This window comes from Chrysochloris asiatica, unplaced genomic scaffold (assembly GCF_000296735.1).
Source record: "Chrysochloris asiatica unplaced genomic scaffold, ChrAsi1.0 scaffold00003, whole genome shotgun sequence".
Taxonomy (NCBI): Eukaryota; Metazoa; Chordata; class Mammalia; order Afrosoricida; family Chrysochloridae; genus Chrysochloris; species Chrysochloris asiatica.
In genome coordinates this window covers 45,237,523-45,261,036 of record NW_006408521.1, presented here as the reverse complement: position 1 = coordinate 45,261,036, position 23,514 = coordinate 45,237,523, and the positions used below count along the sequence as shown (strand labels likewise).

Sequence of the window (23,514 nt, the reverse complement as noted above, 5' to 3'; positions counted from 1 at the left end):
TTTTTGTGTTCTTTCTTGTGAGTTTCCTCATAGTTTTAATGTTTCCATGTTCATCTTGGATTTTCATTTTCTTGGTATGTTGTGAAGCGTTAATTTTATTTGAGGTTTCCTTATATTCCATTACTTTCCCCCTCCATTTGTGCAGTCTGTTTTATCTTGTAATTGTTCTGAACTTCTCACCATCTGGATCTCTGTTCCTATGTGTTTACCTTCTTTTACATTGTAATTGTTATGATCATAGACTGACCTCCCAGATTCTCTGAGTTTGTTCTTACAGTTTTGTTCTGTTCTGGACTCTTCCTTCTGTTGATTTAGTTGTGGGAGGCAGGTGATTGATGCTTATGGATGCATAAGATTCTTGTTAACATGTAGATTTGGATTCAGTATGCAAATTCTCCACAGGGGGTTGAACTGGAATGAACTGGCTCTCCTAGCCCTGGTCAGAATTCAAGGTTATAATTGTAACCTTGGATTTGTTTTTCATTAGCATTTTATTGATTGGGCCAATTTGTCTGAGCAGAGTTGACTTTCCCAAGATTTCCTAAAACTGGCATCTGTGCCTTTCTTAAGCTGCTGGTGACACACATGATGTAAATTTACCAATTACAAGGCACAGCACTGGATATGCATGAGTAACCACCAAGCCTTGGGTTTGAATATGAAGTATCTAAGAGCAAAGTGAAAATAACATTGGATCCCTGAATCACTCTTTGTAATCCTTTGTAGTTTTCTTTTTGCTCCTTTTTTGAAGAAATAAAAAAGTAAACTAGAGCAAATTAAATGTAAGCTTAGCAAATTTCATTTAAGTGCCATTTTCCCTTTTAGTTTTTTATGCTGTATTGATATATTCTTGTCAGAGAAGCATTCAAGTCTAGGGATTAAAGGAATAAGCTTTGGAGCCAGACAAAACTGGCTCAAATCCAGTTTCTGTACGGTTTTAACTCAACAATCATTGTTAGGAGTCCTGGTGTGGTGCCGTGTGGTGCTGTGGGTTAATGCGCTTGGCTGCAGAGTGGGCTTGAACTACAAGGTCGGAGGTTCAAGCTCACTAGTCGCTCCTTGGAAATCTTTTACAGGGTCGCTATGGGTCAGAACCGACTCAAAAGCCCTTAACAACAACAATAATCATTTGCTAAATTTTGAGTCTCAATGTTCCTAATTTGTAAAACAGGGATAGTATGATCTATTTTATAGATCTCTTATAAGGCTATGGCAAGATTAAATAAGAACATTTAAGAAAATAATTTTCACAGTGCCTGACTCCTAGTTAAGTCCAGGGTGGATTTTTTATTTTTGCCTATGAGCCCTTGCTTGTTTTGGAGACTTAATACAGCCTACTAAATGTAGTTTTCCAACTGTGAAAGAGCTGTAATAGAAATGGCATTTGCATTAGGAACCCTACCTTCTATAATTGGTCAGTAACATGTTCCGTCAATACTTTATGGGTATTTTGGTAGAAAATAGCTTCTCTGTCTCATATAGTGATTATGAGATGCTTAATTATTTGTAGCAGTATCAAAAATTATAATAAAAACATGGTACAAATAAATCAGTAAAAATGTATCATCTGGGTTTAAGCTTTTATTAACCTTGCTCCTACTTACTCTACCAGTTATGATTTAATAATAGGAAGCAGAATCAGAAAGAAAGAAAGAAAAAATACAAACAACTTAAAAGTTAATGTTTTAAGAATTAGAAATCTAAGGTGTGGCCAAGATGGCAGACTAGGTAGGTATGCAATCCAGACCCTCTACAATAAAAACCCAAGCAAAACGGATACAGATGATAATCTTGGAACTCAGAACTTCAAAGACAAGGACAAAGAAGTAGACCAAATACAGATTTGAGGAACGGACTGAACCAAGACAGCAAACAAGGAGACGTGTATAGCGGTGAAGGGCCAATATGGAGATTCTGATTCAGACTATCTGGGGTGGCGATGCACAGCTTGGTCCAGGCACAGCATGGCCAGTTTGAATGACTGCAAGCAATGTTCCAATCAGGGCAGGAACCTGACACCCTGGAGAACCTCCTGGTGACCAGAACACACCCCACCCTACGCTCCCCTGTGTCCGTGTCTGTGTTGTGTTGCCTTCCTACGCCTTCTTTATTCTCAGTTCTTCTCCCCACACCTTTCCTCAGTCAGCATCATCATCGATGCCGCCCCTCCAAAGTTGGTGATTCTGCTGCACCCGTTGTGTTTGGTGAATATCACTTGTGCCCGTTCTGTACTTATTGCTTTCTTTTTTATTCACAGTTCTTCCCTCTTTCTCCTCTCTCTTTCTCTTCCTCTACCCACCTCTCCATTATTTTGGGGGCTCTGTGGGGCAGATTCCCCATCTCTGCCACCTGCTTAGCCATCAGTGCCCACCCTGCTCGTCCACAGTTGGCAGCACACATTCCCGCGCAGACAAAATCACGTTAGCACATGTTCCCGTGGAGACAGCATCACGTCCCCATCGCACCTGTGTTTGGCAGCTACCAACGGCACCTACACTGCGCTGCTTTTGTTTTTGTTTTGTTTCTCTTTCTTTCTTCATAGTTCCCTCCTCTTCCACCTGCTCATTGTTTATCTTTTTTGTGTTTTTCTCTCCCACCTCTTTTTTTTTGTTTTTTAATCCTGCAGAGTGGGCGCCCTCCCCCTACTGCCTCTGGTCAGCAATACCTGCCAATAGCCCTCCACAGGTGGAGGTGTGCAGGCTGGCCGAGCAAACACAGCCATTCCACTGCAGCCGTGTTGGGTGGCTAGCACTTGTGTCAGTTCTGGGCTGCTCTTTTATTCTTTTTCTTTCTTCATAGTTTTTCCCTCTTCCCTCTACATCTTTGTAAAATGTTCCCTTTTTTGCCTTTCTCCTTTCTTAATCCTGTGGAGTGGGTGCCCCACCCCCATGGCCTGCCTGCCTTTCAGGTGGTCCATGAACCTGCAGAACATGCAGCGTGCCTCTCACCACAGCCACGGTCAGCAGCGCCCACTCGTCCCTCTGCAGTGGGCAGTGCACATCCCGTGAAGTGAGCACAACATTCTTGTGGCAGCCATGTTCCGTGGCCTGTGCTTGCACCAGGATGGAGCTGCTCCCCTGACCTCTCTTTTCCTCTTTCTTCTTATTTCTTCCCTCTTCACTTATTGCTTTTTTCTTTTCTTTTTTTTTCTTCCCCCACCTTTTGCTATTTCCCCCCATTAGGTGGGAGCCAGCAACCCTACTCAGTCATACTCACCACACCACACCTACTTCCCTACTCACTGGACAAAGGCCACTGCCAGTTACACAACCACTGATGACGGACAGAGGCCAACACCTTCCCAGCCTGCCCTACTCCTCTGCTGCTCCACATGACCAGTGATTAGAGATCTGTGCTCACACTCCTAACCACTACCTAACTCACCTGGAGACAGGTGCTGAGTGCCCCAGTGCTGCTAAACTAGCAACCACATTGACACATCACCCTGTTGCCTGGGTATATTAAAGTAAAAAAACAAACCAGAGTGAAACATACTAATATACAATCAACAAATTAACACACAATAACACCACAATGTCTCTGAGACAAGAGATAACTTTAAATCACACAAAACAAATATCAGAACAAGATGGTACAAACAAGTGACCAAAATATAGAACCAGAAAATCTTCTGGGGGAATAAATGCTATTGGAACTACCTGATAAGGAAATCAAAAGATATATAGTTAGTTCCTTTCAGAAAATTAAGAGATCAAGGAAAACAAATACTTCCTAAAAATCAGTCTCTGAAAACTCTATGGAGTACAGTTCTACTTTGATCCACATGGGTTTGTCATGAGTCAGAACCATTGTTGTTGTTGCTGTTACGTGTTGTCGAGCCGATTCTAACTCATAGCAAACCCATGTGTATTTCTATGTATAGTGTTTCTGAGGAGCAGCTTGTAGGTTCACACTCCAGTGCTGATCCTACAGTGCCACTGGCGACTGGAAAACACATACACACACACATCGAGCAGAACATAGGGTATGAGAATAAACTTTAGAAGGCTAGGATTACATTTTTAAATGGCCTTGAAATGTCAGAGAAAATAACAAACAAACGATTCCTTTTTGTGTGTCCAAAAGCCCAACAAAAAACTTAGTGAACATAAATACAAAATGCAGAATTGCAGAAAGGTGAGAACAGGAGAGAGAAGTCCTGTTGAACTGTACATGAGAAAGGGACAAGCAGTTGTTCTGGGCTTTTTGTTGTTAAGTGCCATTGAATCGGTTCTGACCCAAATTGACCTTGTTTAGGATTTCTGAAAAGTGGCTGATGAGTTTGAACTGCCATACTTGCAGTTCAAACTGATCTTGTGGTCCAGCGCTTCTCCTACAGCATCGCATCCGGACTCCTCAGAGAGGGGTTGTTGTTGTTATTGCTCAGTGCCTTTGGATTGGTTCTGGCACTGAGTGACACTGTGTAGAGCTTCTGAAGAGTGGCAGGTGAGTTTGAACCACCAACCCTGCAGTTCAAACCAACTTTGTAGTCCAGTGCTTATCCTACAGCACCACATCAGGGCAACTGGTTTTAAAAGAGAGGATGGAGTGATGAGCTAAGAGTCTGAGAATGCCACCTGTGTTCTCACATTGGCTCTACCATGGATTAAATGTTGGACTACGAGCAAATCTCTTCAGGTGAGTCTCAGTTTCTGCCTCTGGCAAACAAAGAGGTAGAACCACTTCCTCTAAAGTCCTTTTCTATTCCACAGTTCTCTGGGTCAATGACACGTGGGAAGATTCAAGAACATTCTGAGAATCAAGAAAGGACCCAAACTTGTAGACACGGACTCTATAGGGCCAGGGTAGAAACAGTAGAGGTCTCTATTGAACCCAACTGAAGACTAAAGATTGATTTTGAAATAGACAGATGATGATGAGAAGCGCAATCAGCTGTTCTCTATTTCTGGAGCCATGAGAACAAGAAGAAAGAGGACAAAAGAAGATGAGATCAAATTGCAATGAAGACTGTTAAATAATAGAATGAATGAGTCCCGGAAGTGGTAGGCATGTCTTTTGTGAAAGGTCATAGAAACAGTCTGTCTGTCCAAGATGATTCCGGACAAGGTCACCAGCTGTTGTTATGGGCAGTTGGATGGGCCAAGTGTCACTTTGGTCCCCATCCTATTTCTGTGTTTCTGCAGTTGTGTGACATTGTGCAGAAATAGTATAATACTAAATTGCCTCATTTATACATTTTATATATCTATTAATATGGACAACAGCTTCCTTTCTGTTTTACCAGTAAAGTTTTGAATATAAATGTAACTCCAGCTCTTCCCATTACAGCCCTGCATTCAGAGCTTAATTGCCTCACAGAACACTTAAGGAGTCATTTTTCATTATGATGGTGTGCAAGGGGAAGGCAGATGGCACAGTCATGTTATTGATTTCATGATCCTGGCTGGCTTGTGGAATAAATGGAACTGAATGGATGGTCACTGCATCCAGTCTTCCAGGGACTTTACGGTTCAGTTCAAATTATGTCAGACAGTACGTTCAGGAGACGAGAATCCACTTAAACCCCAAAGCTTCTAAAAACAATGATCCCAAGAACCATGCAGGACACCTTAAACCACCTTCCCGGAGTTTGATGGACGGATTTAAGTCTCGCAGCTCCGAAGGAAGAAGATAGGCTCTGAGCTTCGGCCAGGTCTGAATATGCGGTCCATCAGGGAGGGATGTCAACTCAACTTTCACGGGCTCTGCTCACTAGCAAATAATATGGTGGCTAAAAGGAAGTAAATCATTCACTATCCGAGGACCATGAACTCTTTCCCTAAAAGAAAGATCACTTTGGCCTTAAAGATTTAATGTAAGTATAATGAATGTTGACCTTTTTAAAGAATTCATTGTGATGCTTGTTTCTCCACTGGGCCTTTTGTTAAGAATGTGGAGACACTCACACTCAAAGACACTACAGCATCATTCAGTAAACCCTGGCATTACATCTGCTATCAGTAAAGTACGGACTTTTTCATCAAAACTTGAATACACACCTACTGGATTGCTCAGTATCCATTTGAGCTAGTACCCAGGAGAGTGGAAATGTTTATGGGAGAAGAAAAGAATGGCCACATTTTCTTAGCTTTTTTACCAGTTTTCTGAAAAAGAGTTACATTTTCCCAAGCTACTGAACTTTCCTTTTGGGGCCTAGGGAGTTCACTGTCTCTCCGAGTTCTGGCCCCTGCATGCTGGTAGGAGGTGGAATTATTTTTTTTTCCTGGTTTGCTTTTTTGCAGTATAGCATACTCAGTGTGAGGGAGGGTTAAAGGCCCACCCTGGATGAGATATCCAGAAACCAGGTTCTAGTCCTTGCTCAGCTACAGCCACATGAGACGTTAGACAAGTCTCCCTGCCACCTCTCTGGGTTTCTCTTTGGCAGATTTCTAAGGCCATTTCTAGAATTCCAAAACGTCTACAGTCTTTTGACATTCAGTATCATTCATCCATCTTCCTTCTTGTTAAATGCAGTAGGGCAGTCTTTTGCTAAGTTTCTTCAAACCTACATTGAGCAGGACTAATTCAGGACCAATTAAAAGTAAGATGCCTTACTAATCAGCATTTGTATAGAGACCATGGTGTCAGACATGCTAAGAAATACTGGAGGGTTGATTTACCCTTTACTTTTTACTCACAGCCACAAGATTCTTCCTTTGATTTTGTGTTGCTTCTAGGGCAGCTTGCTTACACCAAGCAAATCTTGATTTTCCTTTGGCTTTGTAAGTTGATTTGGTAAGTCACTTGCTTTTTTCCTACTTTTCTCTTTGACTGCAGTAATTATTTACCAGTCAATTCTAGACATACCTGGAAGGCTTGAGGGATGGGAGGTAAGGGCAGGGGGAGAGAAGGAGAAAATAAAAATGTGCTGCCCATGCGTTCTGTGTTGGTGGTCTCATTTTTCATGTGCAAATATTCTGACTTTTTATTTGTGTTTGTTTCTAATTGTTCCTATCCTACAAGTATTTGAGTTGATTTTTAGGCCATTTTACTCACTTCTGTTTAATGATGTTTAATTAGCCATGGTGACTATTCCTTAGGCCTCCCTATCCTTATTTTTCTCCTTATTTCCTTTACCCATTAATCCATTTTGCTTGGATTAACAATGAGACAAGGTTAAGTCCAAACATCTCACTGGAAGAACCATAGCATGTCACTTTGCAGTGACAGTGGCTGGTAAAAGTAACTGTGTAACTGGCTAGTCCCACTGTGCCACAACAAACAAACAAACAAATCTGAGAAGAGCACTTCCATGTAAGATTTTCTGGATTCAAATTCCTGCATTTATTGTATGGTTGTAGGCAAACTAGTCAACTTTCATGAGTTTATTTTCCTCATCTGTGAAAGAAAAATAATAGCTATCTCATAGCTGACATCTGACAGATTGTCACACTGTTGTCACTTGTGTATTGCTGTTATGTGTCGAACGCTGCCACCAGTCTTTCAAACACCAGCAGATTCACCCATGATGGACAGATTTCAGTGGAACTTCCAGGCTAAGATTAGGAAGAAAAGCCTGGTGATCCATTTCAGAAAAGTTGTCAATGAATCACAGCAGAATACTGGAAGATGAGTCCCTTAGCTTGGAAGGCACTTCAAAGATGCATTGGCCACAACAAAGGACACTAGCAATGATTGTGAAGATGGCACAAGACTGGGAACGTGTGGTAGCTGGGGTCACCACAGGTTGGAGCTAGCTCATTGACTACTAAAAACAACTGGGTTATGAGAAGTAAAAGCACAAAACACTGAACATAGAATAGATTCAAAAGAAAAAGATACATGCTAGTAACTGTTGATATTGTTGTTGTTCAGTGCCGTCAAGTAGTTTCTTACTCATAGTGACCCTGCCTAGGGTTTCCACGGAGTGACTGGTGTATTTCTACCACTGACCTTGTAGTTAAAATAGACCTTTGCAGTGCTTATCCTACAGTGCCACAGTAACTAGACAAACATGAAATATTGTAATGTGCCAGATATATCTTGTAAACTTATCTTTTCTGAATTTAATTTTTATGTGGACACTTAAATTTATTTTAATGATCATAAAGAAGAGAAACTAATTGTGTTCTTTCAAAGTTAAATGAAATAGCTTTGAAAAATTGCTACCCAAGGAAGAAATAAAAGTTCAAATCATGAAACTAAAATAACTTTATGATAGGTTTATTGTATGCTACATTGCAAATATAAATTGCTTTACTGTTTTGTGTCATCTTTAACTAATATTCTGATTTTCATTGAACCTTAAGTCTAAACACCTAAGCTTTAATAGATACATTCCCAAAATATATGGTATTGGGCTCCTTTTATTTCCCCAGATATGTAGCTTGCATCTTGCATGACTCATAAAAGCATAAAATCCAGTCTATCAAAAAGTCGGGCTCTCCTTGTTGGATTACAGTCAATGTCATAAAACAAGATGTGTATGAACTGTAGGATGGAAAACCAATGTTCTCTGGAAACTTTCACCCAAATCACAAAGAAAAGTGGGGGGAAAAAAAGGAGCCCAAAGTGAAATTTTACCTAGTAAAGCTTACATTTCTATAGTATATGTTTTTCTATATCTTCTTTGGTGAAGAAGTTCTACCATGAAATGATAAATAATTTGTTTCATCAATTGTAATATTTATTAAGAACTCATAACTGCTAAAGGAGCTCTAGTAGCGTACTGGTACCAAGTCAGGCTGCGAACCTCAAGGTCAGCAGTTCGAAACTACCAGCAGCAGTTCCTCAGGAGAAAGATGAGACTTTCTGCTCCCATAAAGATTTACAGCCTTGGAAACTCTACGCAGGGTTGCTATGAGTCGGAGCTGAATCCATGGCACATAACCACCCTTCACTCCCACCCCCACCAAAACTACTAGGAACTTGTTAGTAGCTGGGGATTCAAAGATAAAATAAGACAGACGTTTGTCCTCAGAGTGCTTACCACCTGAGAAGAAAGCTGAGAAAAGAACCCAGGTGACTTTGACATTAGTAGAAAGAAGTAAAGAAATGAGCCAACAGATTCCATGAAATTTCAAAGAGAATAAGAACTGAAAAGTCTTCAAGGAAGAAGTGACATTTGAACTGGGTTTAAAAACAGGTTGTTATGAGGATGTGAGTGCTGAGGTGGCACTGTGCAGTAAAGCCCTGGACTGCAAGGGGGTTTGAACCTCAAGATCAAAGGTTCAAACTCACCAGTCGTTCCTTGGAAATCCTTTATAGGGTTGCGATGGGTCGGAACTGACTCACTTAATAACAACAACAAGAATAACACAGCTTATCAACAACACCGAGTATGGCACAGGGAACACACATACTGAGTCGGAGGAGGAAATGCTAGTGTGGCTGCAATCTTAAAGCTCTTCTATCTCGTCATCATGATGCGGATACTGCGTGCGGGTCTAAGAAGTTGAAACGATTGTCCTAGGGACCCTGGCTAGCCAGTGGGGCCCTGCAGGTAGGCATATGCAAAGTCTGTGTGGGTGATAAACCTGGAAGGGAGGCTGACATGCTGGGAATGTTCAGGCTTACTTCAGTTGGCAAGGAGCACTCAGCACTTGGCGAAGGTTTACAAGGAAGGTGTGAAATGACTTCTGTTGTGCTTTCCTTTGGTAGCAAGCAGTCTGGTAGAGCGACAACCAGTGCCTGATCTAAAACACATGAAAGGACTAAGAGTGGAAACAGAAGATGTCTGCTCTGCTGTGCTGTTTAGTGCCATCAAGTTGGATCCAACGCATAGCGCCCTAGGGGATAAAAATCTACAGAGCCTACAGGAAGGAACACACACAATTCCAAGGTTTTAAACTAGACTTGACACAAACAGGAAATCTGGGAGAAGAGCTAGTCTGTGAAGTATGGAGTGGTGAAAGGGGAAAACAGGAGGAAGAGTAACTTTGTATCTGTTGTTGCAGTGCCATCCAATCAATTCCAACCCATAATGCCTGGTAAGACAGACGAGAACTGCCCCCAGAGAGTTTTGTAGGATGTACTCTTTACAGAAGCAGACTGCCACATTGTTCTCCAGGAAGCAACTGGTGGATTCGAACCACTGACCTTTCGTTTAACAGCCACTCGCTTAACCACTGCACCACCAGAGCACCTTACTTTATATTTAAACCCAAACCCAACCCAACCCAACCCAACCCACTGCCCCATGGAGTCAGTACTGAGTTTACATCTTATTGTGGTCAAGTGTGGTCACGTTGGTTTGAACTCATAGTAACCCTGTATAGGGTTTCCAAGAAGTGACTGGTGAGTTTGAACTACCAACCTTGGGGTTAGCAGTCCAGTGCTTAATCTACAGAGCCATACGAGGATTCTTAGGGAATCCTGGTAGAGATGAAGCAAGAGACAGCTGTTGCCTGGAGACCCGTAGAGCAGGGAGCTTGCTGGAGAGGAGCATCCCTAAGTGAGTGGAGCAGGTACTATCTTACTGGAGTAGACAGGATGAGACTCTGGCTAAGGATCCCACCTTGGGAAATGCTTACCTGTTCATATAGGCAGAGGAAGTAGACAGTGAACAGAGGAGGTGTGCTCTGTCCACTATCTCTACTGAATTCTAAATAAGCTGGTGGAACTAAATCAAGTCATCAAATACTAGAGAAGAAAGAAGGTCTGGGAGGTGATGGGGGAGATATTCAACAGTCAAATGCTACAAAGATATCATTTTGTCTTGGCACAAGTGAGAACTGAGAAAAAGGATTCCTTTGCATGGTTATATGTTTTATGTTTATCTCCATATATCTGTAACTTATGGAGTTCTGGCATGGCACTGTAGAATAAGCAGAGGACTGCAAGGTCAGTTTGAACCACAAGGTCAGAGGTTCAAACTCACCAGTCACTCATCGGAAACTCTATGAGTCGGACCCAACACACAGCACTAAAACAAGAACATCTGTAACCTACAGAAAGGCAGGAACGATACCTTTTTGTTCTGGAGAGTAGTTTTATGCCCTGGCACATAGCAAGAATTCTGTAAAATATTTTTTAATGAGTAAAGTCAGCAAATAAGGCTTCACGATAATGCTTTCTTATAAAGAAGATGAAATTATTTCTTCCTGATGGTTTTTATGATCTTTTCAGGGATTTTTTGACATAGAGTCATGTTTATAATGAAAACTTATTTTTAAGAAATGGTTAAGTTCTTATCTTTGTTGTTTACTGGGCTCTCTGACTAATTTTGTGCCCACAAAGTGCCCACTGGCTATGAACAATATTTGGCTTTGAAGTTAAACGATTAATAGCATGCCTGATTTTTATGACTCTCTGATACAATTCATGAGTTCTATTTCTTATTCCAGCTACTGCTGACCAAGGGTGTTCTAAGATTAGATCATCAAGTGTGTTACTAGAAGTGTAAGAATTAGAGGCAGAGTTATGAACAGACAACACAGAATCTGAAAGGATAGGAAACTCTGGAGACTTTTGGAAAATGGCAATCAACTAGAAAGAACTCTGGCTTCCAAGGAGGGAGTGCTGCACTGAGAGCTAGCACACCTGGAGTGGGTTCCAGGTCCACCTTTGAGAACAGGTAAGGCCTTCATCACTCACTGATGGAATGAGATTGCTTTTACTCACTTCTAGAATGGGGGCAAGGAGATCACACATTGTTTAAACATACTGAAATTAGACTCAAGATTTTATTGATAAAATTACTGAGAATTTTTGTTTTCAATTGAAAGAGTTTGTTCTTGTTTGACATTCAGTTGGTTTCGACTCACAGTGACCCTGTCAAGGGTTTCCATGGACCGACTGGTGGGTTTGAACTGCCAATCTTGCCATTACAGTGCCATGCCAGGACCCAAACTAAGGAGTAGCACTAATTAATTTTATTCACTAACAAGTAACATACTAAAAAGTTTCTTAACTGCTCCTGAGAAACTGGAGAGATAAATTAAGCTACCACTTAGAAGCAAATCATTGGCCGCACTCCCCCCCACCACACACACAATAAGCAGGTATCATCTAACATAATTTATAGTAGAATGGAGTTAGAGCAAAATGCATTTCAGGGATCTAATCTAATTCCATCTTTTTATATGTGAGCAAACTAGGCTCTAGAGACTTGAAGAATAGCTCCTGGCCACATGGCTAGTTAGTAGCAAAGCTGAGTATAGATCTCAGGACTAGTGAGTGACTCCAAGCCTGTAACTCACAAATCCAAACTGAAGTTCTTTTCATCTGACAGCATGTCCTTGTCACTAGTATACACATCTATTAGCAGATATGTCACAGTGTGCAAAGATTCCCATTTTTTCAAATTTCAGAAATTAAATTACCAGGAGAGATAAATGTATCCTCCTGCCCCTTAAGCTCAATGCTTCACAGAACTCTCTAGGTCATTATTCTGACTAGGGAGTGAAAGCATAGCGCCATCGCAAGGTCAGAAGTTCAAACCCACAAGCTCCTCCTTGGAACTCTACACAGGTTCATTATGAGTTGGAACTGACTCAACAGTACTTAACAAGTTTATCTAGTGGAGTCCTGGTGTGGCGCTGTAGGAGAAGCACTGGATGGCTGACAGCAAGGTCGGCGGTTCAAACCCACCAGCCACTCCTCAGATACCATATATGGGGTTTCTATAAGTCAGAGTGGTTACGAATCGGGCTGCAAACCTTAAGGTCAGCGGTTTGAAACTACCAGCTGCTCCGCGGGAGAAAGATGAGGCTTTCTACTCCCGTAAAGATTTACACCCTCGGAAACCCTGTACAGGGTCGCTATGGGTCGGAACCGACTCGACGGCACTTAACAACAACAACAACAACATAAGTCAGAAGCAACTATACGACACTTAGCTACAACAAGTAGTATATCTTGTACCTTTATCCAGAGAAGCAGTCATGGAGGACCCATAGTGGAATTCTGGCTCCCTCCCTAACTAGCTGTGTTGGACTTGGGAAAGTTATTTAACCTCATTTGAATTTCAGTTATTTTGTCTGTAAAATATTCTGTCTGTAACCCTTGTACAGATAAAATAATACAAAATTTAGATAGACTAGATACTTCCTAATCATTAAAATGTACTCCTAGTGTGGCGCTGTAGGATCAGCACTGGATTGCAAACCACAAGGTCAGCAGTTCAAAGCCACCAGCTGCTCCTTGGAAATCCTATACAGGGTCACTATGAGTCGGAACCAATTCGACAGCACTGAACAACAACAACAACAGACAATCATTAAAATAGTAAAGCAATATTTCCCTTTTCATTTCATTAAGCCAACGTTCTCCTATTATCATCATAAACAGGATAGAATGGAGCACTATGGGTAGACCATCACATTTAACTTTATATAATATTTCAAAATAACCCGATCACTCTGCTACAATTTCCAAACCTAAAGATAAAGAAGAAAATTTCTAAACCTTAGACTACTTAGGAGGCTTCTTTCAGTTAATGTTGTTATAGTTTTAAAAGCCTTTGAGTCATTTCTGACTTATAGGGACCCCGTGTAGGGTTTCTGAGGAGCAGCTGGTAGGTTTTAAATGCCGACCATGTGTTTCAGAGTACCAGGAGTCCATTATTACTTTTTGTTGTTGTTGAATGTCATTAAGTCATTTCAGACTCACAGTGACCCTGTATAGGGTTTCCAACGAGCAGCTGGTGGGTTTGAACTGCTGACTTTATGGTTCGCAGTTCAGTGCTGACCCTACTGCGCCACATCAGGAAATGTAAGACTCACTCATACATGAAGCAAGAGCATGACAGAATTGTGCCATTAGTTGAAGTATATAGATTCCTTTAGACAGTGGACACAAACCACTGGGATTTTGATTCTAGTGAAGAAAGTTAATCTGCTCCTCATTAGAAAGAATTACAAACTATGAAACCCATAATCCTCCATCACAAAGTGACAGCGATCATTATCATGTTCAATTGATGCATTTGAAGAGCTCAGTTTGCTCTGTCCACGTTTTATCTGAATGTGAGTCTGAAATCCTTTGGGATCTTGATGTCCCGGGTGATTTGAAACATGCTCAGTTGGTTGTTTATAGGGAGATCAGCGGCATTACTTAATGTGCCCTGCTTTCATGGGGATGACTGATGGTCTTCCAAGTACTCTGAGATCCAAAGAGAGGGGTTGCACAGTGAACAGACATCAACAGCCGAAAGCCCACATATAACCCAATAGAATCTGGAGTGCTTGACAGTAGTTACTAGCAGAAAACACAGGAATGAAACAGTACATCTTAGGGAGCTGGAGGGACAGGGAACCTCAACTCTTGGAAGGCCTTAAAGTATATTTCGTATGTTTTGCTTTTACATTTCTGAGCCATCTAGAGGGAGAATTGTTTACAAGTGACTAAGTTCATTATGATAAAACAAAAGGTGGTGCATGGGGTACTTTAAAGGGTGAATCTGCACAGCTTCCCTTTTGATCTGTATTAGATGTGGGTCGTGGCAGGGATTGTGAACATTTCAGAGACACTTGCTAAACATTACTTAAATGCTTACTGGTGGAAAGACACGCTAATAAGGTCCAAAGACAATGTGATATTTAAAATTTTTTAAAGTGCAATCACTAGCCACTACTGAAAAGAGATGGCCAGACTAGCCCCTGCATGTTTACGTGTCATTCATAAGTTAGTGCTGAAAGTGAGGTCCGTGAGCAAACCATCATGTCATGGTGTCACTGCCTCACCCAGATCCCCAGTGCACCCTTCACTTACAGGCTTGTATTCTTGCCAGTGGAGTCCTAGTGTGGTGTTGTGGGATAAGCACTGGACCACCAGGTTGGTTTGAACCACAAGGTCTGCGCTTCAAACTCACCAGCTGCTCCTTGGAAGCCTTATGCAGGGTTGCTATGAATTGGAGCTAACTTAACAGCATTTAACAGCAAAACAACAACATTCTTGCCGATGAAGAGTGGATCATAAAAACATCAACCACTATGTGCACCCAACATTTCAAAATAGGACCTGACAAAGGATTTTGAAATCTTGCACAGTTATTTTATTTTTTTTCCCCTATACCAAAGCAGCCAGAAAAGAGTATCATTTATATAAGCCATCCCTAATAGACAAGACAGAATTGACTCGACGGCACTTAACAACAACACAACAACAACAGGCAAGAGTCCTGGTGTGGTGCTGTGGGATAAAACACTGGTCCTAAGGTTGGTTTGAACCACAAGGTCTCTAGTACAAACTCATCAGTCACTCCTTGGAAATCCTATACCGGGTCACTATGAATCAGAATCCACTCAACAGCACTTAACAACAACAACAAACACAGTAAAGAACATTTCAAATATAATAATGAATGCTATTTAATCACTGAACAGATATGCTAACATTTGGAGACACTTCGAATCTAATAATGAATGCTATTTAATCATTGAACAGATATGCTAACAGTTGGAGACAAAATAGCCCAGGAACCAAGAGAAGACTCATGGTACCCTGTCTCCACAGTGGAGATGGGCTCAGGAGACTGGTCATGGACATCTCCTCCATAGCCTTCTCATCATCTCCAGTCCATCCTAGAACAATATTGGGAGGGGCTTTCCGGAACTTCAGGCCTCTAGGAGAACAATCTGGAAATACGAATACCTTTTAATCCAATGGCTCATTACATTGTAGTTAACTGAGGCTGATCCAGGAAGTAGTTGCTCAAGGTTGCATTTACCAGGTGTCCTAGCATCATCATCAATAATACCACCACCACCATCAGCAGCAGCACCACCACCATCATCATCACCATCACCACCACCACCATCATCATTATCACCACCACCAGCACCACCACCATCATCTTCACCATCATCACCACCACCAGCACCACCACCATCATCATCATCATCACCATCATCATCACCATCACCATCATCACCACCATCATTATCTTCACCATCATCACCACCACCACCACCATCATCATCACCACCACCACCATCATCATCATCACCACCACCACCACCATCATCATCACCACCATCATTATCTTCACCATCATCATCACCACCACCACAATCATCATCACCACCCTATAATCACCATCATCATCATCCTCACCACCACCATTATCATCACCACCACCACTATCACCACCACCATCATCATCACCACCATCATCATCACCACCATCATCATCACCACCAGCACCATCATCATCATCATCACCACCATCATCATCACCACCATCATCATCACCACCATCATCATCATCACCATCACTATCATTACCACCACCACCATCATCATCATCATCATCAATAGCCTTTATGAACTACTTTCTATGTGTAGAGAAGTGTGGTAAGCACAGGTAAATAAGAGAGCTTCAGAAAGTTTGTGAGGAAATGGATTAAAAGATAACCACCTTTTCCCACAAACTTTTTGAAGATCCTTAATATATGCAAGCTACCTATAAAGATATAAGTCAAACACTAGCAATGAGAGAATTGATGAAACGGATGTCAACATTTCCCTTCAGAGAAAATATGGTTCCTAAATAATAATTGGAATGTGTTTCTTCCTATATTTTGCATAATCCTATGTTAAGTTTTAACGGACTGTGCACATGCCAAATAGCTTGATGAAGAGTGGAGGGGCAGGGAAGGCATTTTGTTTATCTGTGAGTATCAATATTTGTCTTATTCAGGGAAAACACAGATTATAGCATTAGAAAATGTCTCTGCAGAAACTGCCTCATGTTTTTTCTTTTATTGTTTCTCAACAAAACATTTCAAACATATAGCAAAGTTGAAAGAATTTTCCACTTCCTAGATTCTACTGTCAACTTGTTTCATAGAATATTGTCCATCTATCCACCTTACTACTAATCCTTCAATGCAGTATATGTTTTTGATTCATTTCAAAGTGGGACGCAGACAGCAGATACTATTGTATTTTGAAGGGGTCAAATCAAAGAATCTTCCTGCTCTTATCACTCTACCTAGAAAAAAATTATTCATTTTCATTTAGTTTTATTATAACAAATCTCTTCCTAAATTATGCACACAGATATTCATCATCGCTCAATCTGTCTATTAAAAAATTCATGGTAGATTTCAATCTATTGCTGATACCATTCTCATCCAAATTTTCAGTTCTCCTTCAAAAATGTTTGTTTTATGAAGACATGGGATGTTGATCATAGAGAAACAAGCTCTCTATTACAGATCATCAGGAAAAACTACCTAGAATGCTGGTGACTAGTATTTTTTGCTGTGTTGCTCTATACTGTAGCATTCTCTCTCCAGCAACCCCCTTATTCCTTGATGTAGGATGTAGAAACAGCATCCTTTCTATGCCTCTGTTCCTTCATTTATAAAGTAGTCCTGTCACCTGAGGACATAGTGCTAAGTGGAATAAGTCAAGCATATAAGGACAAATATTGTATGATTCCTTCTTTTTAAGAAGATAAGAATAGATAAATGTAGAGACCAATGTTCATTGGTGTTTACCAGGGCAGAGAGGAGGAAAGCATAGACACTTGTTATTTTTGGTGATGGGAAAAGTGGCACCAAATGTGAATGTGGTTAGTACAGCATAATCAAAGTAAAATCAAGTTTTTGAAGACATAGGGATTGGTATAGACCAACTGGTATAAAGATGGGCATGGGTCTGTATATATGTAAGAAAAAAAGTATATATAGGTATGTGTAAATACAAATAAGTGGGTAAAGGTACACATATTCATTGAAGACACAAATATGGATACTTCTCAGATATAACCAAACACTTTCTAAGATATATTTTCTGGGTTTGAAGGCTCAGGACCATAGTCTTATGGGATAACCCAGTCAAGTGACATAACATAGTTCACAGAAATTCTGTATCTTAATGAAGTGGGTATTGTATGAGAGCCTCAGAGCTTACTAGTAACCATCTAAGACTCAGCTCTGGGTCTCTAATCTCAGGAGCAAAACAGGAAGAAAGTAATTAAAGCTAAGAGAAGAAATGAGTCTACATGATTCATAACCTCATGTACCCTGAGACCAGAAGATCTAGATGATGCCCAGCTACCATCACTAACCATTATGACTGGGGTCACAGTAATTGGTCCTGGATAGAATGGGAGAAAAAATATGGAGCAGAAAACAAATTATTAATTTTTTTAAATAAAAAGTCAGACAAACTGGAATAGTAGGGATCAGAGGACTTTCAGACATTAGGGATCAGAGGACTCTTTGACATTATCACTCTGAGACACTCTTTAAACCTAGAACCAAACTTATCCCCTGAGATCAGTTTTCTGTTTTTTTGCTTTTGTATTTAATTTTTTTAAAGTTTTTATTGTGAATTGAGTGATAGTTTACATGGGAGAACACTGGTTTTATAATCATCGTTTCATTTAAATGATTACAGTTTCCTCCATGCATCATCATTCAACAGTTTTTGCTTCTATTCCCTCTGTTTTGTTTTGCTTTGCTTTGGGGGGATGTTCACAAAAACACTAAGTAATATATAATAATTTAAACAACCAAAGGGCACACTCTGTAAGCCTGCCTCCTGGCTGCCAGCACTCAGTCTTTCTCTTTCCATGAGTCTAGAGTCCTCAGCTGCTCTCTCTCTCTATGTCATCATCTCTGCCTCCATCTCTCCAGTGTCACTGCTTCTGAGATCACTTTTAGTGAAACAGAAGAGAAGCACACAAACTAAAGGATATTACCAATAAGATGAGTGCCCTACTTAAAAAAACCATCAGTGTGAGACTAAAATGTTAACAATTATTCCAAAGCAAAGATGAGAAGGTCCGGAGCCAGGGAAACTAAAGTACTGAAAGGAGAATAAACAGAACACTATCAACAAGAACAGTGACACGTTGTGACAAATGTAATTAATGTCATAGAACAATTTCTTTGGAAACTATCAAATGGAACCTAATTTGCTATGCAAACTTTCACCAAAAACTGAAGAAAATACTATTAAAAAAAAATCAATAAAGTGGGCCTTCCATGATGATCAGAAACGATAAACAGGAAAACGCGTTGTAAGAGTAAAGCCCTCTGCACATCCAGATAGCCCTATCATTAGTAATCATAGCACATCCATCATTAAACTCAGCTGATGTAATGGTCCACACAGCCACTGGACTCTTTTAAATCCATCAAAAAGGATCTCAAAGGTTAAAGGGGCAGAGTATTGGCAGTTGTCTTCACTCTACTCATCAGTAAGTCATCTTGTCAAGGATCTAAGAGAACTTTGGTGAATATCACATAGACTTGTTTTCATTAGTAAAGTGTTTGCTTTGGAAATCATCCCAGCTTTAAAACAATACCTTCATTAGCTGGGCATAGTACCTATAATTATCCATCTTATCTGACCTGGTGCAAAATGATTCTATGACTGCATCCCATTTACTTTCGTTTTGCAGGAAGAAGAGTGAGACATTCTTTCAAATACATGAGCACCTAGCATGTTAATTTCTTTGAATAAAACATCTACAAAGGAACTCTGGGTAGGTATCATCAACATCAACCTGCAACAGGGTATCATCAGTTTCTATATATGGTGAGTCTGAAATTGACAGAGACCCCCTCTACCCCAACATAGAAGAAAAATCTGTAAATTGACAAGGTATAAACTAATGGGCCTCCTGTTTTTATTTCTGGGTGAACACAAACAGGAGAGTGAGGGGCAAGATCAAACCAACTAGGGATCCAAGTAAAGATGATATATGCTGGGAGGTGAGTTCACCATAATTTCCTGATGTTGGTAAACTGCCTGATCTCTAGCACTTTATGCTGAAGGCAAACTGAAGACAAAAAAGATTTGAAATCACTTTTGCCCTCAAAACATCCCTTCCATTAAAGAGTTGGATAGATGAAACAATCAAGAGATAGAAAAATGAGAACATGAAAATAGAAGGAATATTGTCATTGGGATTCAAAAGAATCATCAAGTCAGTTCTGACTCATAGCAACCCTGTATAGGGTGTCCAAGGAGAAGCTGATGGGTTTGAAGTACCAGTCTTGTGGTGAGTAGTCCAGTCGCTTAACCTTTAGCTCCACAGAAGAAAGTTTCAACTCATCTATAAAGAAAGATTGAACTGCAAAGATTTAAGTATTAGTACACTCAGCATTGAGCTTATTTTTAATGCAGATATTATCACAGCAGTCGGAGTCCTGGATGGTGTTGTAGAATCAGCACTGGATTGCTAACCACAAGGTCAGTGGTTCAAACCCACCAGCTGCTCCTCGGAAACTCTGTACAGGGTTGAAATGAATCAGAACAGACTTGACAACACAATAACAACAACATCACAGCAATCCAAAAACTTCTAAGACAGTACAAATAATTATCTCCAAATTCAAAACATATTTCTGGCTGTATCCTTCTAAGGCGAGAGTTCCCCAGCCTATGAACTCCATCTTCTGGTCTGGGAGCAAAACATATCTCGAATATATTGAGATTGTTGTAGCAAGCTGTCATTCTCTGATTCCACCATTGAAGACACACTAAGAATTCCCTTAGCTTGGTTCCATATTCACAAAATTAATGTCTAGTTACATCTCTAACTTCGCTTCCCAGATGACAAGAACACAGAAAGAAAAGGAGCTGGTCAGGAGGCTTTGCCCTACTGGCGACCTTTCTCATTGTAATTACAGCAGTGAATTGGAGCGTGCATACAGGTGCGTGCTATTCTATTCTATGCGTACACTTAAATACACACACACACTATGTGTTAATATGAGAAACATTAGCAAGGATGAATGTATGGTAATGCACATATGTAGAGAATTAGGTAATGCATTGTATTCTAATAGCATTTGACGGTGCGCTCAATTAGAACCTGGTAAGGGTCTTTACTGTTCAGTCTGCAAGTTGGCCGAAGGCCCCTCACACATCCTACCTGACTGCCCAGGGGGAGGGGCACCGGACGATCCCCGAGGAAGACAAAGGAACACCGTCAGAACAGCAGCTCTGTTTCCAGCACACGGCTCCATGGCTATTGGTTTAGGCGCCCCCTGAAAAAGAAAACCCATTTTAGGCTTACATAATTGACAGCTGCCTGCGTTTGCACCTTAGCTTGGCTTCAGTTCCTAGTGATGAGGAATCCACCAGCTCAGCTCAACACCAGCTGTTACCACAGTGTTCTGTCATATTGTTAAATGCCTTCAAGCTGGTTCCGACCCATAGTGACCCTGAATAGGGTTTCTAAGGAGTGGTTGGTGACTTTGAACCGCCGACCTAGCAGTTCAAATTGACTTTACATTCTAGCGTGTTAGCCCACGGTGCCACAACAGGCCTCCTAGCACAGTGTATGTTGTTGTTAAGTGCCTTCAAGCCGGTTCCGACCCATAGCGACCCTGTACAGGGTTTCCGAAGCTGTAAATCTTTACGGGAGCAGAACACCTCATCTTTCTCCCGCGGAATGGCTGGTAGTTTCAAACTGCTGGCCTTAAGGTTCGCAGCCCAATTTGTAACCACTATGCTCCCAGAGCACAGTGTATAGAGGTACCCATATTTGGACAAATAGAAGTATTACACGATATTGGACGTGGGATTTGCATTCATAATGCTATGAAACTTGGCATAAACTGTGAAATACACATTTAATAGTAATTCACCAAGGCATTTATATAAATAATAGACCATTAGGAATAAAAAGGAGCAAATGAATATATGATCAAGATAATAACAGGAAAGTTGTTGTTAAGGAGCATCGAGTTGGTTCCAACTCATAGCAACCTGTATAGGATTTCCAAGGAGCAGTGAGTGGGTTTGAACTGCTGGCCTTGAAGTTAGCATTCCTGTATTTTTCTTACAGCACCACACCAGGTGGTAGTAGTTGTAGTTGTGTGCCGTGGAGTTGGTCCCACTATAGTGACCCTGTACAGGCTTTCCAAGGCTCTAAAGCTTTATGGGAGCAGACAGCCTCTTCTTTCTCCCACGGAATGACTGATCGATTTGAATCACTGACCTTGCAGTTAGCAGTTCATTTCATAATTCACTAGGCTACCAGCGCTCAAGGCTTCCAAATACTAGCGATTGTTGTTGTTGTTATTAAATGCCACTGAACCAGTTCTGACTCATAATGACCCTGTATAGGGCTTTCAAGGAGTGGCTCATGGGTTTAAAAAACCAGCCTTGAGGTTAGCAGTCCAGTGCTGACCCTATAGTGCCACACCAGAACTCCAATAATAGTCATTGTTGTTATGTGCAATTGAGCCGGTTCTGACTCATAGTGAACCTGTACAGGGTTTCTGAGGAGCAGCTGGTGGGTTTGAACTTTTGACTGTGAGGTTAGCATTTCAGTGCTTATCCAACAATGACACACAAGCACTCCAAAATAATAGTAATAGCCACCATTTAATAAGTACCTATTATGTTGTTGTTGTTAAGTGCCGTCGAGTCGGTTTCGACCCATAGCCACCCTGTGTAGGGTTTCCGAAGAGCAGCTGGTGAACTTGAACTGCCAACTCTGAGGTTTAAACCAACTTTGCAGCCCAGTGCATTAACCTGCACCACCACACCATTATGGATGAGGCATTATTGAAAGTAATTTACATAGCTTATTTAAATCTTAGAACACTAAAGATGAGAATAATTTACGCAAAGTCACATTATTAAGAAATGGCAAGAAGAGGATTTCAACTTGAGTAGGCTGGTTTTAGACTGCATATTTTTAGCGGCCACACAAAGCAGCTTATAATAGGTATAGAAGCATGCATACAGACACACATACAAGCACACAAGTGTGTATACCTGCACACAACACAATAAATTTGTGTTTAAAAACAATGTCACCTTTGATAGACTCTCACTTAAGCTTGTTGTTGTTATGAAGTGCCATCGAGTCAGTTCAGATTCATAGCAACCCTGTATAGGTTTTCGAGAAACAACTGGTGAATTTGAACCACTGACCTCTCAATTCAAACCGACCTTTGGGTCCAGTGCTTATCCTACAGCGCCACACCAGGAGTCCCACTTTAGCTTAGAAAGGTGATTTTGGCTGTTAGCTCTCCAAGAACCTTCATGTGTGAGATGGCTGAAATATCAGAGCATCATCTCAGCATAAAGACAAACTTAAGCAAAAGGGAAAAAAATTGCTATTGCTTTAATTATTAGAACAAATGATTTGTTTAGTCTTTTTCATGGATAATATTTAAACTTTTCAAAAGCTAGACAGACATATGCGGTCATTCACCTAGAATGGTTTTAGAATACTGCAGTTTCCAGAAAGTTTAACGAGGCATTAAAGATAAAATATGTCTCTTTTCGTGTAAAACTTAGGCTGAAATTTCTGGTGACAATGGTTTTATGTGGTTATAAAGGATTTCTCCTTTATAGCAACATAAATCTCTGGTTTTAAAATTTGCCTCATACAGACACAGTTTGGGAGTTTTCAACATAAAGGTGAGAGTGGTCATGGTAGCAGAAACTCGGGGCATAAAAACACCCCAAGAAAATGCCAAGAGACAGATTGCAATATTTGTATCAAGCTGCATGTTCTATGGTTTTATATTGGAAAGCTTACCTTTAACAGTCTTAGTTTTGGGAAATGTTAAGTCAAAATAAGTATAAGTACATAGATATTCTCCAGTGGTATAAATATTTAGAGAATGTTGTTGTTGTTGTCAGGTG

At 40.7% G+C, this 23,514-nt stretch overlaps 1 protein-coding gene across 1 annotated transcript in view; it reads right to left on the bottom strand.

Annotated features, from left to right (window-relative positions):
• Positions 1-23,514, bottom strand: part of ATRNL1 (attractin-like 1) — an 827,041-nt gene that overhangs the window by 126,953 nt on the left and 676,574 nt on the right. The window contains exon 28 of the mRNA XM_006831380.1: positions 20,780-20,894. Coding sequence (XP_006831443.1) covers positions 20,780-20,894 — 115 coding nt within the window. The remainder of the gene's footprint in view (positions 1-20,779; positions 20,895-23,514) is intronic.